The 16,931-nt window shown below is 56.6% G+C and overlaps 1 protein-coding gene across 1 annotated transcript in view; it reads right to left on the bottom strand.

The window, feature by feature from the left end:
* LOC140409438 (disintegrin and metalloproteinase domain-containing protein 9-like) overlaps nt 1-16,931 on the bottom strand; it is a 956,416-nt gene that overhangs the window by 876,080 nt on the left and 63,405 nt on the right. Inside the window, exon 6 of the mRNA XM_072497871.1 lies at nt 8,210-8,275. Within this exon, the coding sequence (XP_072353972.1) occupies nt 8,210-8,275 (66 nt within the window). The remainder of the gene's footprint in view (nt 1-8,209; nt 8,276-16,931) is intronic.

Here is a 16,931-nt window from a genome sequence, read left to right as displayed (position 1 = left end):
TGCCCCTCAGTCCCTCCACTCCTCCCCTCTCCCTCAGTCCCTCCACCCCTTCCCTCCCCCTCAGTCCATTCACCCTCCCCTCTCCTTCAGTCCCTCCACCCCTCCGCCCTCCCTCAGTCCATCCACCCCTTCCCTCTCCCTCAGTCCATCCACCGCTCCCATCCCCCTCAGTCCCTCCACCCCGCCCCTCTCCCTCTGTCCCTCCACCCCTCCCCTCTCCCTCAGTCCCTCCACCCCTCCCCTCTCCCTCAGTCCCTCCACTCCTCCCTTCTCCCTCAGTCCATCTACTCTCCCCTCTCCCTCAGTCCCTCCAACACTCCCCTCTCCCTCAGTACATCCACCCCTCCTCTCTCCCTCAGTCCCTCCACCCCTCCCCTCTCCCTCAGTCCATCCACCCTCCCCTCTCCCTCACTCTATCCCCCCTCCCCTCTCCCTCAGTCCATCCCCCCTCCCCTCTCCCTCAGTCCCTCCACCCCTCCCCTCTCCCTCAGTCCATCCACCCTCCCCTCTCCCTCAGTCCATCCCCCCCTCCCTCCCCCTCAGTCCCTCCACCCCTTCCCTCTCCCTCACTCCATCACCCCCTCTCCCTCAGTCCATCCCCCTTCCCTCCCCCTCAGCCGCTCCACCCCTCCCTCCCCCTCAGTCACTCCACCCCTCCCCTCTCACTCAGTCCCTCCACCCCTCCCCTCTCCCTCAGTCCCTCCACCCCTTCCCTCCCCCTCAATCCCTGCACCCCACCCCTCTCCCTCAGTCCATCCCCTTCCCTCCACCTCAGTCCCTCCACCCCATTACTCCCCCTCAGTCCCTCCACCCCTCCCCTCTCCCTCAGTCCATCCACCCCTCCACTTTCCCTCAGTCCCTCCACCCCTCCCCTCTCCCTCAGTCCCTCCACCCCTACCCTCTCCCTCAGTCCCTCCACCCCTCCCCTCTCCCTCAGTCCAGCCACCCCATCCCTCTCCTTCAGTCCCTCCACTCCTCCGCCCTCCCTCAGTCCATCCACCCCTCCCTCTACCTCAGTCCATCCCCCCCTTCTCTGCCCCTCCGTCCCTCCACCCCACCCCTCTCCCTCAGTCCCTCCACCCCTTCCCTCCCCCTCAGTCCATTCACCCTCCCCTCCCCCTCAGTCCATCCATCCTCCGCCCTCCCTCAGTCCATCCACCCCTTCCCTCTCCCTCAGTCCATCCACCCCTCCCATCCCCCTCAGTCCCTCCATCCCTCCCCTCTCCCTCAGTCCCTCCACTCCTCCCTTCTCCCTCAGTCCATCTACTCTCCCCTCTCCCTCAGTCCCTCCAACCCTCCTCTCTCCCTCAGTCCCTCCACCCCTCCCCTCTCCCTCAGTCCATCCACCCTCCCCTCTCGCTCACTCTATCCCCCCTCCCCTCTCCCTCAGTCCATCCCCCCTCCCCTCTCCCTCAGTCCCTCCACCCCTCCCCTCTCCCTCAGTCCATCCACCCCTCCCCTCTCCCTCAGTCCATCCCCCTTCCCTCCCCCTCAGTCCCTCCACCCCTTCCCTCTCCCTCACTCCATCCCCCCTTCTCCCTCAGTCCATCCCCTTCCCTCCCCCTCAGCCGCTCCACCCCTTCCCTCCCCCTTAGTCACTCCACCCCTCCCCTCTCCCTTAGTCCCTCCACCCCTCCCCTCTCCCTCAGTCCCTCCACCCCTTCCCTCCCCCTCAATCCCGGCACCCCACCCCTCTCCCTCAGTCCATCCCCCTTCCCTCCACCTCAGTCCCTCCACCCCATCATTCCCCCTCAGTCCCTCCACCCCTCCCCTTTCCCTCAGTCCATCCACCCCTTCCTTCCCCCTCAGTCCATCCACCACTTCCCTCTCCCTCACTCCCTCCACCCCTCCCCTCCCCCTCAGTCCATCCCCCCTTCCCTCTCCCTCACTCCCTCCACCCCACCCCTCCCCCTCAGTCCAACCCCCTTCCCCCTCCCTCAGTCCCTCCACCCCTCCCCTCCCCCTCAGTCTATCCCCCCTTCCCTCTCCCTCAGTCCCTTCACCCCTCCCCTCTCCCTCAGTTCATCCACCCCTCCCCTCTCCCTCAGTCCATCCACCCCTCCCCTCTCCCTCAGTCCATCCACCCGTCCCCTCTCCTTCAGTCCCTCCACCCCTTCACCCCCCCTCAGTCCATCCACCCCTTCCCTCTCGCTCACTCCATCCACTCCTTCCCCCTCACTCAGTCCCTCCACCCTTACCCTCTACCCCAGTCCCTCGCCCCCTTCCCTCTCCCTCAGTCCATCCACTCCTTCCCCCTCCCTCAGTCCCTCCACCCCTTCCACCTACTTCAGTCCCTCCACCCCTTCCCCCTCCCGCAGTCCATCCACACCTTTCCCCCTCCCTCTGTCCCTCCACCCCTCCCCTCTCCCTTAGTCCCTCCACCCCTCCCCTCCCCCTCAGTCCCTCCACCCGTCCCCTCCCCGTCAGTCCATCACCCCTTCCCTCCCCCTCAGTCCATCATCCCTTCCCTCCCCTCAGTCCATCCCCCTTCCCTCCCCCTCAGTCCCTCCACCCCTCCCCTCTCCCTCAGTCCCTCCACCCCTCCACTCCCCCTCAGTCCCTCCACTCCTCCCCTCCCCCTCAGTCCATCCCCCCTTCCCTCCCCCTCAGTCCCTCCACCCCTCCCCCCCACTCAGTACATCCACCCCTCCCCCCTCCCTCAGTCCCTCCACCCCTCCCCTCTCCCTCAGTCCCTCCACCCATCCCGTCTCCCTCAGTCCCTCCACCCATCCCGTCTCCCTCAGTCTCTCCACCCCTCCGCCCTCCCTCAGTCCATCCACCCCTCGCCTCTCCCTCAGTACCTCCACTCCTCCCCTCTCCCTCAGTCCATCCCCCCTTCTCTGCCCCTCAGTCCCTCCACCCCTCCCCTCTCCCTCAGTCCCTCCACCCCTTCCCTCCCCCTCAGTCCATCCACCCTCCCCTCTCCCTCAGTCCCTCCACCCCTCCGCCCTCCCTCAGTCCATCCACCCCTTCCCTCTCTCTCAGTCCATCCACCCCTCCCATCCCCCTCAGTCCCTCCACCCCGCCCCTCTCCCTCAGTCCCTCCACCCCTCCCCTCTCCCTCAGTCCCTCCATCCCTCCCCTCTCCCTCAGTCCCTCCACCCCTCCCCTCTCCCTCAGTCCATCCACCCCTCCCCTCTCCCTCAGTCCATCCCCCCTTCCCTCCCCCTCAGTCCCTCCACCCCTTCCCTCTCCCTCACTCCATCCCCCCCTCTCCCTCAGTCCATCCCCCTTCCCTCCCCCTCAGCCGCTCCACCCCTTCCCTCCCCCTCAGTCACTCCACCCCTCCCCTCTCCCTCAGTCCCTCCACCCCTCCCCTCTCCCTCAGTCCTTCCCTCCCCCTCAATCCCTGCACCCCACCCCTCTCCCGCAGTCCATCCCCCCTTCCCTCCACCTCAGTCCCTCCACCCCTCCCCTTTCCCTCAGTCCATCCACCCCTTCCTTCCCCCTCAGTCCACCCACCCCTTCCCTCTCCCTCACTCCCTCCACCCCTCCCCTCCCCCTCAGTCCATCCCCCTTCCCTCTCCCTCACTCCCTCCACCCCTCCCCTCCCCTCAGTCCATCCCCCCTTCCCTCTCCCTCAGTCCCTCCACCCCTCCCCTCCCCCTCAGTCCATCCCCCCTTCCCTCTCCCTCAGTCCCTCCAGCCCTCCCCTCTCCCTCAGTTCATCCACCCCTCCCCTCTCCCTCAGTCCATCCATCCCTCCCCTCTCCCTCAGTCCATCCACCCGTCCCCTCTCCTTCAGTCCCTCCACCCCTTCCCCCCCTCAGTCCATCCACCCCTTCCCTCTCGCTCACTCCATCCACTCCTTCCGCCTCACTCAGTCCCTCCACCCTTACCCTCTACCTCAGTCCCTCGACACCTTCCCCCTCCCTCAGTCCATCCACTCCTTCCCCCTCCCTCAGTCCCTCCACCCCTTCCACCTACCTCAGTCCCTCCACCCCTTCCCCCTCCCTCAGTCCATCCACACCTTTACCCCTCCCTCTGTCCCTCCACCCCTTCCCCCTCCCTCAGCCCATCCACTCCTTCCCCCTCCCTCAGTCCCTCCACCCCTTCCACCTACCTCAGTCCCTCCACCCCTTCCCCCTCCCTCAGTCCATCCACACCTTTCCCCCTCCCTCTGTCCCTCCACCCCTTCCCTCTCCCTCAGTCCATCCCCCTCCCCTCTCCCTCTGTCCATCCCCCTTCCCTCCCCCTCAGTCACTCCACCCCTCGCCACTCCCTCAGTCCCTCCACCCCTCCCCTCTCACTCAGACGCTCCACCCCTTCCCTCCCCCTCAGTCGCTCCAACCCTCCCCTCTCCCTCAGTCCCGCCACCCCTTCCCCCCCCTCAGTCCATCCACCCTTCCGCCTCCCTCAGTCCCTCCACTCCTCCCCTCTCCCTCAGTCCCTCCACCTCTTCCCCCTCCCTCAGTCCCTCCACTCCTCCCCTCTCCCGCAGACACTCCACCCCTGCCCCCTCCCTCACTCCATCCACACCTTCCCCCTCCCTCAGTCCCTCCACCCCTTCCCCCTCCCTCAGTCCCTCCACCCCATCCCCCTCCCTCAGTCCCTCCACTCCTCCCCTCTCCCTCAGTCCTTCCACCTCTCCCCCTCCCTCAGTCCCTCCACTCCTCCCCTCTCCCTCAGACACTCCACCCCTTCCCCCTCCCTCACTCCATCCACACCTTCCCTCTCCCTCAGTCCATCCATCCGTTTCCCCCTCCCTCAGTCCCTCTACTCCTTCCCCCCCTCAGTCCATCCACTCCTTCGCTCTCCCTCAGTCCCTCCGTCCCTTCCCCTCTCCCTCACTCTATCCACCCCTTACCTCTCCCTCGCTCCATCCACCTCTTCCCCCTCCCTCAGTCCCTCCACCGCTCTCTCTTCTTTTGTTCTGTGTTCTTCTTTGTACATCTAAACTGGAGGGGCACGAATGTCCTGGCTGGGATGTTTGCTAGTGTCACTCGGGAGTATTTAAACGAATATGGCAAGGAGGGTGGGAAGAAGAGCATTAGCTTAGAAGCTGTCATAACTGAAGGGGAAATAGAGAACAAAAATAATAGGACATCACCCTCAGGCAGAGTAAGAAGGGACGTGGTCAATGCAGGGCTGAGGGTGTTGGACCTCCAATGAAAAAATGAAAATCGCTTATTGTCACAAGTAGGCTTCAAATCCACCCCTTCTGGGGCTGTTTAGCACAGGGATGAATCGCTGGCTTTGAAAGCAGACCCAGGCAGGCCAGCAGCACGGTTCAATTCCCGTAACAGCCTCCCCGAACAGGCGCCGGAACGTGGCGACTAGGGGCTTTTCACAGTAACTTCATTGAAGCCTACTTGTGACAATAAGCCATTTTCATTTCATTTTCAAATGGAGTTACTGCGGAAAGCCCCGAGTCGCCCCATTCTGGGGCCTGTTCGGGGAGGTTGGTACGGGAATTGAACCGTGCTGCTCGCCTGCCTTGGTCTGCTTTAAAAACCAGCGATTTAGCCCAGTGTGCTAAACCAGCCTCATGCTAAACCAGCACCTTAATGCGCGCAGTATATGGAACAAGGTAAATGAGCTTGTTGCGCACATTGAAATTGGCCGGTACGATGTTGTGGGCATCACAGAAATGTGGCTGCAAGGGGATCAGGGCTGGGATCTAAATATACAAGGATATGTGTCCTATCGAAAGGACAGGAAGTTGGGAAAAGGGGGTGGGGTTGCATTGTTAGTAAGGAATGAAGTTAAATTGATAGCAAGTAGCGATATAGAGTTGGAAGGCATAGAATTGCAAAGGAAAAATGACCCTGACGGGAGTTATGTACAGGCCCCCGAGCAGTAGTCAGGATGTGGGTCAGAAAATAAATCAGGAGACAGAAAAGGCATGTAAAAATGGCAATATTACAATAATCATGGGGGACTTCAATATGCAGGTGGACTGTGAAAATCAGGTTGGTCGTGGATCCCAAAAAAACAAATTTGTGGAATGTTTAAGGGATGTTTATTTTGGAGCAGCTTGTGACAGAGCCTACTAGGGAACAGGCAATTCTGGATTTGGTGATGTGTAACAAGGCAGACTTGATTAGGGATCTTAAGGTGAAGGAACCCTTAGGGAGCAGTGACCACAATATGATAGAATTCACCCTGCAGTTTGAGACGGGGAAGCTGCAATCAGATGTAACGGTATTACAATTAAATAAGGGTAACTACAAAGACATGAGGGAGGAGCTGGCCAGAGTTGATTGGAAAAGGAGCCTCGCAGGGAAGACAATGGAACAGCAATGGCAGGGGTTTTTGGAGGTTATTCGCGAGGCACAACAGAAATTCATCCCAAGGAGGACAAGGCATCCATGGCTGACGAGGGAAGTCAAGGACAGCATAAAAGCAAAAGAAAAACATACAAAGTGGCGAGCTTTAGTGAGAAGCCAGAGGATTGGGAAGCCTTTCAAAGCGAGCAGAGGACAAATAAAAAAGCAATAAGGGGAGAGAAGATAATAGGAGTGCAAGTAGCGAGAAATATAAGAGAAGATAGGAAGAGATTCTTTCAATATATAAAAGGTGGAAGACACCAGTGGGATGCCAGAGCTCCAGGAGAACCAGGGGGCAGAGGTGAGTGCAGTCACCATCACTATGGAGAAGGTTCTGGGGAAACTGAAAGGTCTGAAGATGGATAAATCAACCGGGACCGGATGGACTTCACCCCAGGGTTATAAAAGAGATAGCTGAGGAAATTGTGGAGGCATTTATGGTGATCTTTCAGGAATCACTGGAGCAGGAAGGGTCCCTCAAGGATGGAAAGTGGCTAACGTAACACCACTGTTTAAGAAGGGAGGGAGGCAGAAGATGGGAAATTATGGGCCGATTAGCCCGACTTAGGTCATTGGTAAGATTTTAGAGTCCATTATTAAAGATGAGATCGCAGAGTACTTGCAAGTGCATGATAAAATAGGACTGAGTCAGCACGGCTTCGTCAAGGGGAGGTCATGTCTGACAAATCTGTTAGAGTTCTTTGAGAAGGTAACAAGGAAGTTAGACAAAGGAGAACCAGTGGACGTGAGTTATTTAGATTTCTAGAAGGCCTTTGACAAGGTGCCGCATAGGAGACTGTTAAGTAAGTTTCGAGCTCATGGTGTTCAGGGTATGATCCCGGCATGGATAGAGAATTAGCTGACTGGCAGAAGGCAGAGAGTGGGGATAAAGGGGTCTTTTTCAGGGTGGCAGCCGGTGACTAGTGGTGTGCCTCAGGGGTCTGTCCTGGGACCACAACTTTTCACAATGTACATGAATGGTCTGGAAGAAGGTACTGAAGGCGCTGTTGCAAAGTTTGCAGATGATACAAAGATCTGTAGCGGGACAGGTAGTCTTGAGGAAGCAGGCGGGCTGCAGATGGACCTGGACAGGCTAGGAGAGTGGGTAAAGAAGTGGCAGATGGAATATCATAAGACCATATGACATAGGAGCAGAATTAGGCCACTCGGCCCATCGAGTCTGCTCCGCCATTCAATCATGGCTGATATTTTCTCATCCCCATTCACCTGCCTTCTCCCCATAACCCCTGACCCCCTTATTAATCAAGAACCTATCTATCTCTGTCTTAAAGACACTCAGTGATTTGGCCTCCACAGCCTTCTGAGGCAAAGAGTTCCACAGATTCGCCCCCCTCTGGCTGAAGGAATTCCTCCTCACCTCTGTTTTAAAGAATCGTCCCTTTAGTCTGAGATTGTGTCCTCTGCTTCTAGTTTTTCCTACAAGTGGAAACATCCTCTCCACGTCCACTCTATCCAGGCCTCGCAGTATCCTGTAAGTTTCAGTAAGATCCCCCCTTATCCTTCTGGACACCAATGAGTACAGACCCAGAGTCCTCAACTGTTCCTCAAACGACAAGTTCTTCATTCCTGGGATCATTCTTGTGAACCTCCTCTGGACCCTTTACAAGACTTCTAGTTTTTCCTACAAGTGGAAACATCTCTCCAAAACAGAGATGAGGAAGAATTCCTTCAGCCAGAGGGTGGTGAATCTGTGGAACTCTTTGCCGCAGAAGGCTGTGGAGGCCACTTCATTGAGTGTCTTTAAGACAGAGATAGATAGGTTATAAATTAATAAGAGGATCAGGGGTTATGGGGAGAAGGCAGGATGAGAAAATATCAGCCATGATTGAATGGCGGAGCAGACTCGCTGGGCCGAGTGGCCTCATTCTGCTCCAGTGTCTTATGATGTTATTTTCAACATGTTCAGAGAAGCAACTCACCATTGCTGTGTCTGTCACAACCACCAGCTCGTAGTATTTCATCTGTGTCAGCAGTGACCTTTTTGCCTGAAGGAAAAGAAAATCTCAGTCAGCTTGAGATGCAATCCTGGCCGTGACTCCGGCTGGGAGGGAGCCAATTACAAGCCAAGTCACTTGGATCAAACCCTTTAAAAAAATTTACACAACGGTATTAACCTCTTGCTGTGTCATTATTCCCATTTTTGTTTCCAATCAATTCACAGTATGTGGCAAGACCAGCATTTACAGCCCATCCCTAATTACTCTTCAGAAGGTGGCGGTCAGCGGCCTTCCTGAGCCGCTGCAGTCCATGTGGTGCAGGTACACCCACTGTGCTGTTAGGGAGGGAGTTCCAGGCTGTTGCCCCAGTGATGTGAAGGAACGGAGATATATTCCCCAGTCAGGGTGGGTGAGTGACTTGTAGGGGACCCTCCAGGTGGTGGGGTTCCCCGGTATCTGCTGCTCTCGTTCTCCTCGATGGTAGTGGTCATGACTTTGGAAGGTGCTGCCTCAGGAACCTTGGTGAGTTTCTGCAGTGCATCTTGTAGATGGTGCACACGGCTGCCACTGTTCGTCGGTGGTGGAGGGTGTGAATGTTTTTGAAAGGGGTTTTGTTCTGGATGGTATCGAGCTTCGTGGAGCTGCACTCATCGAGGGAAATGGAGAGTTTTCCATTACACTCCTGGATTTGTGAGAAATGAACATTCTGTGTTGTTTTTGTGTTGTTTTTACATGTATATACTCTGGTTCACAATTAAGATGTCAACAATGAAACATGATGGGAAAATTAACATGTCAAGTTCTGAGTAAGCTATAGTGAGCGAATTATTATAACGATGTACCAGGATGACCTTCGGGGAAGAACGGAATGAACAATAACAGAACTTGCTAAGCAAGGGGGAGATAGCAGGTGCAAGCAGGGGGCCTCATTCTTATCTTTAACTGCCGGTCCAAGGATGTACCAGGAGCGGATAGAACTCACTATGCAAGGGAGAGACCAAATAAGGGATCACTGATAAGAGAACTGCCCTTTCTATAGTTTGTGGGATGTGTTTCTCAGGGATGGTTTCCCACGGATTGTATTTTCATGGATTGTATATAACAAAGTGATGGTGTGTGAATTCTGTGTGTCTGCTGTTGCTTACTGGAGGCACCCGCTCTTGCAAGATCGATAATAAATACTTCTTCAGAATTTGACTAAGTGTAAATCTTTTATTAAGTGAGCAGTGTTTCTCACACTCCTGACTTGTGCCTTGTAGGTGGTGAACAAGCTTTGGGGAAGTGAGTTACTCACCGCAGGGTTCCCAGCCTCTGACCTGCCCTGGTAGCCACAGTATTTATATGGTGTGGTAAAATGGCCAAAAGCCTGAATTTTAGGCCCAATACAGATTGGACATTTTCAATTAAACAACAGTCAGAACCACAGAGTGGATTGATGGGAATTCTAAGACAGGTTGGAATGCGCTGGACAGAGACCGAGAGCTGGGGTAAGTCTGGTCCTACCCTGCAAACAAGACATCGGAAGATAATTGGTCCAATTCAAATGGATCGATTGTTATAGATTGCCCAGATGAAGCCAGACTTTCTGGCACCTCGGTCACCTTATACAGGATCAGGTTATGTGCGAACAATGTACCTGCAGATGGGCCCCTGGGGATGGGTTCCTGGTGTCTTGCAGAGTTGCAATCAGGAATTCCAATGGGTGTTGTGACCCCACCGCAGGTCCTCTTTGCCTGAGGACCAGAGAACGTTCCGGGAAGACACGAAGAGGGGGACAAAGGCCGACCACCCAGGGCCCTCTCGAGCAGAGACTCGGTGCTGAGGTAGCAGAGGAGATTCGGTGACAGATCGGGGGAGAGAAGGAAGCAGCGAGCGAAACCCACCGTCCCAGATGACGGCCCTGAGACAACCGTGACTCAGAGAATTGGACCCACAGCTCAACTGAATTCATCAGTTTGGGTCGTATGAAGAATCTTAGGATTATTATTGGTTGGGATAATTTAAGGGGGATAACTGCTTTACTGTGCTTAATAATAAATCTCGTTCAATCATAAACTTGTGTTTGTCCTTTGTTCATCTAGCAGTGAAAGAGACCTGGGTAAAACGTTTCGCGAATAAACTTGCCCAAGTAATCGAGGTTCTACAGACAACATTGGTGTCCCTCTGGGTGGCCTTTGATAAGAAGTGACTTTGTTACTTTGAATTTCAACCCACCAACCTTGTGTCCTCCACATCCAGTCTGAGCCTGAACTAAGAGGGCGATCACCCCATGTGACGGACCGGATTCATGTGGGTGGACGTCTGGCGACGGGGATGTGCAGAGCTGTCGCACACAAAGTGTCGCTCCTCCAAAGGATGAGAAAATAGGCACTTTGAATAGAAATTAGCCTGCAAAAACTGGACGAAAACATCACCGCACCCTGAACAGCAGGAGCAGAAATGTCAGGGAGCAGCAGTTCCAGGGGCTGCAACGAAACAAAGACCGGCAGCAAAGGACAAGAGAACTGATATGCCATCAATCAAGGCGGAGAACGCAGAGTGAATTAACTATGGCTTTAATTGACTTACAACAGAGCTGGCAGCGTGCCCCAGAATGAGGCAGTGTGAGAGGTCGCAGCTTACATACCCAGGCCCTAGGGGGAGGAGCCACGGGCAGAGCCAAAACTGTACAACATGTAATATAGTAGCAACACTGTACAACACGCCACACTGTGGCAGCACACTACAACACAGTCATTTCACCACATTCACCCCCTGTTTAAAAAAAAGTCCGGCGGGGGGGTGAAGTGAACAAGTTCCATCAGAGATTGAGCCTGACGGGGGCTTTGATTGTCTGCCGTGACCGCCTCAGTTCCGGCTGTGGTGTGGGTATCGAAGTCGGCTGAAGGGTTGAGGCCTGCGTGTCCGGGAGCAAGGCAGCTTCTGTGTTCTCAGGCGGGTGGGCAGCAACGGGGGAAGGGGGTATAGGGTCGGGTCGAGTAGTAGTGGAGAGGGGAGGAATAGGGTCGGGAACGCCGATGACAGTCGCTGGGGAACCTGCGGGTGCCAAATCCCGAAGGGAGACTGTGTCCTCCAGCCCGTCATGGTGAGCCACACAGGCGTACTGGGGATTTCACATGGAGTACCCTCTCGACCAGAGGATCTAACTTATGAGTCCTCACATGTCGTCGGTGGAGGACGGGCCACGGAACCGTCAGCCAGGTCGGGAGCGAGACCCCTGAGGTGGACCTTCTGGGGAAGGCAAACATCCTCTCGTGGGGGTCACATTAGTAGCGGTGCAGAGAAGCGACCGGATGGATTGGAGCGCCTCGGGAAGGACCTCCTGCCAGCGGGAGACTGGAAGATCTCTAGACCATAGGGCAACAAAGACGGCTTTCCAGACCGTCGCGTTCTCCCTGTCCACCTGCCCGTTCCCCCGGGGGTTGTAGCTGGTTGTCCTGCTCGAGGCGATGCCCTTGCTGAGCAGGAACTGGCGCAGCTCATAACTCATGAAGGAGGAACCCCAATTGCTATGGATGTAAGTGGGGAAACCGAACAAGGTGAAGACACTGCTCAGGGTCTTGATGACTGTGGCAGAGGTCATGTCTGGGCATGGGATGGCGAAAGGGAAGCATGACTACTCGTCAAGGATGTTGCGGAAGTACACGTTACAGTTAGTGAAATCAATGCTGAGCCGTTCAAAGGGGCGTGAGGCCCTTACCGGGCGTGCTCTATCCGGCCGATAGAAGTGTGGTTTACACTCCGCGCACACCTGGCAGTCCCTGGTCATGGTCCTGACCTCCTCGATGGAGTAAGGCAGGTTGGGGGCATTGATATAATGGAAAAGCCGGGTGACCCCCGGGTGACAGAGGCCATTGTGGAGGGTCTACTTGTTCGCTGGCACAAGTACCGTGGCAAAGGGCATCTGGGGGCTCATTAAGCTTCCCAGAACGATACTGGATATCATAGCTGTAGGTGGAGAGTTCGATCCTCCACCTCAGTATCTTATCGTTTTTGATTTTTTTTCCCCGTTGTGCGTTGTCAAACATAAAGGCTACTGACCGTTGGTCGGTGACGAGGGTGAACCTCCTAGCAGCTAGGTAGTGCCTCCAATGCCGCACAGCTTCCACGATGGGCTTCCTTTTCGACAGAGGAGTGTCGAATCTCGGAGGTGTGAAGGGTTCCAGAGAAGAACGCACTGGCCTGCCCGCCTGGTTGAGGGTAGCAGCCAGGGTGACGTCTGACGCAGCGCTCACTATCTGGAAGGGGATGGACTCGTCCACCGCGCGCATGGCGGCCTTAGTGATATCGGCCTTGATGCGGCAGAAGGCCGAGCGGGCCTCAGCCGTCAGGGGAAATGTAGTGGTTTTAATAAGTGGGCGGGCTTTGTCCACGGAGTTAGGGTCGCGAGGCTGCATATGGTGAGCGGGGGCAGGGGCCCCCCGAACTTAAGAGTTAGGCTCCTGAGGTTGCACTGGAAGTCGAGTCCCAAATGGAGAGGAGCGCAGAGTTCTGGGAGCACATACAGTTGAACATTAGCATACTCAGCGCCCTGTATCGCTAGGGTTGCGGTAGTGCACCCTTGGATTTGCACCGAGTGCGACCCAGAGGCGAGGGATATGGTTTGTTGCGTCGGGAATATTGGGAGCGAGCAGCGTCTTACCATTTCCGCGTGAATTAAGCTCTCTGTGCTCCCGGAGTCGAAAAGGCAAGGTATCTCGTACCCGTTAACCCGGACGGCCATCATGGAGCTCCGGAGGTGCTGAGGTCGCGATTGGTCCAGGGTGACCGCGTTGAGTTGTGGGTAGCCGGCGGCGTGATCGGAGGCGCTGGGGCGGCCCCGCGATGGCTGTCCGTGTAAGTCGTACGCATCGAGCGGCGTAGCAGATGGCGGCCAAGATGGCGGCCCCCGTTGGTCGAGCGTGGCGGGCAGTGAGGAAAATGGCGTCCAAGATGGAGGCCCCCATGGATCGCACGTGGCCGGCCGCGTGTGGGAGGATGGCCAAGATGGCGGCCCCCATGAGTCGCACGTGTTGTGCGGAGGTGGAGTCGGCAGACATGCTGCCACCATGCGGGGTCTGCGGGCCTGTGAGTCTGTGGATCAGGTCTGTGAGTTCGAGTTCTTAGACCTGGCCAGGCAGACCTTGGCGAAGTCTCCTTTTCGCCCGCAGCTGCTGCAGTTCGCATTGCGGGCCGGGCAGTGCAGTCGGGGGTGTTGGGACTGGACGCAAAAGTAGCAGGGTAGCCCCCCCATGATGGGCGGGCGGCTGCGCGGCCCAGGCCTGGGGTAGTCTCTGGACGGGGGCCCACGAGGGGGTCGCGTGATCGGCCGGGAACACAGTAAGGCTCTGAAAGGCGGCCTCCAGAGAGGTAGCCAGTTTTACCGTGTCGTCCAGGTCCTGGGCCCCTTTTTTGAGCAGGCGCTGTCTCACATAGTTCGATCGAACACCCGCCACGTAAACGTCTTGGACGGCGAGCTCCATGTGCTGAGTGGCCGTAACGGCCTGGTAGTTACAGTTGCGCGCGAGGGCTTTGAGGTCGCGTAGGTAATCATCTAGCGACTCCCCGGGGCGCTGGCGGTGAGTGGTGAAGACGTGTCGCGCGTATACCTCGTTCACAGGCCGCACATAGAGGCGTTCGAGTAGTGCGAGGGCCTCTGTATAGGAAGCGGCTTCGTCGAGCTGGACAGAAATGTGATGGCTCACCCGTGCGAGGAGGAGGCTCAGCTTCTGTTCATCAGTGACGGATGGCGTGGACGACGCGGCGAGAGAGGCCTTGCAGCATCGAAGCCAGTGCGAAAAAAATTATTTCGCCTCCGCGGCCTGTGGATCGAGTTCCAGTCTGTCAGGTTTGAGGGCTGATTCCATAGTAGTATTTTAAGCTGATTAAATTGATGCGACCATCGATTCACTCGAAGACACGTGGAGAAGTAAACCCTGGTTTTAATCAGCTTAGAACTGAGCCTGCCTGCGACCGGTACAACACTGAAGGCGGCCCCCCAGGTCAGCAGCTCTTATACTTCCTGTAAAGGGGGTGGAGCCATGGGCGGAGCCCGTACATGCTCCGTACGGATCAGTTCTGGGTCCTCTGCTGTTTGTGATTTTCATTAATGACTTGGATGAGGGAGTTGAAGGGTGGGTCAGTAAATTTGCAGACGATACGAAGATTGGTGGAGTTGTGGATAGTGAGGAGGGCTGTTGTCGGCTGCAAAGAGACATAGATAGGATGCAGAGCTGGGCTGAGAAGTGGCAGATGGAGTTTAACCCTGAAAAGTGTGAGGTTGTCCATTTTGGAAGGACAAATATGAATGCGGAACACATGGTTAACAGTAGAGTTCTTGGCAATGTGGAGGAGCAGAGAGATCTTGGGGTCTATGTTCATACATCTTTGAAAGTTGCCACTCAAGTGGATAGAGCTGTGAAGAAGGCCTATGGTGTGCTCGCGTTCATTAACAGAGGGATTGAATTTAAGAGCCGTGAGGTGATGATGCAGCTGTACAAAACTTTGGTAAGGCCACATTTGGAGTACTGTGTACAGTTCTGGTCGCCTCATTTTAGGAAGGATGTGGAAGCTTTGGAAAAGGTGCAAAGAAGATTTACCAGGATGTTGCCTGGAATAGAGAGTAGGTCTTACGAGGAAAGGTTGAGGGTGCTAGGCCTTTTCTCATTCGAACGGAGAAGGATGAGGGGCGACTTGATAGAGGTTTATAAGATGATCAGGGGAATAGATAGAGTAGACAGTCAGAGACTTTTTCCCCGGGTGGAACAAACCATTACAAGGGGACATAAATTTAAGGTGAAAGGTGGAAGATATAGGAGGGATATCAGAGGTAGGTTCTTTACCCAGAGAGTAGTGGGGGCATGGAATGCACTGCCTGTGGAAGTAGTTGAGTCGGAAACATTAGGGACCTTCAAGCAGCTATTGGATAGGTACACGGATTACGGTAAAATGATATAGTGTAGATTTATTTGTTCTTAAGGGCAGCACGGTAGCATTGTGGATAGCACAATTGCTTCACAGCTCCAGGGTCCCAGGTTCGATTCCGGCTTGGGTCACTGTCTGTGCGGAGTCTGCACGTCCTCCCCGTGTTTGCGTGGGTTTCCTCCGGGTGCTCCGGTTTCCTCCCACAGTCCAAAGATGTGCGGGTTAGGTGAACTGGCCAGTGATAAATTGCCCTTAATGTCCAAATTGCCCTTGGTGTTGGGTGGAGGTGTTGAGTTTGGGGAGGGTGCTCTTTCCAGGAGCCGGTGCAGACTCAAAGGGCCGAATGGCCTCCTTCTGCACTGTAAATTCAATGATAATCTGTGATTAATCTAGGACAAAGGTTCGGCACAACATCGTGGGCCGAAGGGCCTGTTCTGTGCTGTATTTTCTATGTTCTATGTTCTATGCCCCAACATATCCCCTGTGGGTGAAGCCACACAATGGCCCATAGGTAGAGCCCACAGGGTTAATAACATAACACAGTGCACTGGTGAATTATCAGTAATTATGCATTCACCACAGGGATCCTCTGGGCATAGTAGGGGAAAAGCCCTCGGCATTGTTTGAGGACCTTGAGGCTGTGGGGAAGGGGAAGTTCTGTGAGAGGGCGCATGCGGTCGGGGTCGGGCCCTAGGACTCCGTTTTCCACGACATAACCGAGGATGGCTAGCCGGAATGTGTGGAAATCGCACTTCTCCTTGTTGTAGGTCACGTTAAGTTGCTGGGCAGGGTGGAGGAATTTCTTGAGGTTAGCGTAGTGGTCCTGCTGGTCATGACCGCAGATGGTGACATTATCTAAGTATGGGTATGTAGCCCACAGCCCGTACTGGTCCACCATTCGGTCCATCGCTCGCTGGAAGACCGAGACCCCATTGGTGACGCCGAAGGGAACCCGGAGAAAGTGGTAGAGGCGACCAGCTGCCTCGAAGGCCATGTACTGCCGGTCTTCCGGGCGGCTGCCTCGAAGGCCGTGTCCTGGCGATCCTCCGGGCGGCTGCCTCGAAGGCCGTGTCCTGGCGGTCATCCGGGCGGCTGCCTCGAAGGCCGTGTCCTGGCGATCCTCCGGGCGGCTGCCTCGAGGGCCGTGTCCTGGCGGTCCTCCGGGCGGCTGCCTCGAGGGCCGTGTCCTGGCGGTCACCCGGGCGGCTGCCTCGAAGGCAGTGTCCTGGCGATCCTCCGGGCGGCTGCCTCGAAGGCAGTGTCCTGCCGGTCTTCCGGGCGGCTGCCTCGAAGGCCGTGTCCTGGCGATCCTCCGGGCGGCTGCCTCGAAGGCCGTGTCCTGGCGATCCTCCGGGCGGCTGCCTCGAAGGCCGTGTCCTGGCGATCCTCCGGGCGGCTGCCTCAAAGGCCGTGTGCTGGCGATCCTCCGGGCGGCTGCCTCGAGGGCCGTGTCCTGGCGGTCCCCCGGGCGGCTGCCTCGAAGGCAGTGTCCTGGCGATCCTCCGGGCGGCTGCCTCAAAGGCCGTGTGCTGGCGATCCTCCGGGCGGCTGCCTCGAAGGCCGTGTCCTGGCGGTCCTCCGGGCGGCTGCCTCGAAGGCCGTGTCCTGGCGGTCCTCCGGGCGGCTGCCTCAAAGGCCGTGTGCTGGCGATCCTCCGGGCGGCTGCCTCGAAGGCCGTGTCCTGGCGATCCTCCGGGCGGCTGCCTCAAAGGCCGTGTGCTGGCGATCCTCCGGGCGGCTGCCTCGAAGGCCGTGTCCTGGCGGTCCCCCGGGCGGCTGCCTCGAAGGCCGTGTCCTGGCG

The sequence above is a fragment of the Scyliorhinus torazame genome, chromosome 3 (genome assembly GCF_047496885.1).
Source record: "Scyliorhinus torazame isolate Kashiwa2021f chromosome 3, sScyTor2.1, whole genome shotgun sequence".
NCBI lineage: Eukaryota > Metazoa > Chordata > Chondrichthyes > Carcharhiniformes > Scyliorhinidae > Scyliorhinus > Scyliorhinus torazame.
The sequence above is the reverse complement of the archived record's forward strand: the minus strand, read 5'-3'. Positions and strand labels throughout refer to the sequence as shown.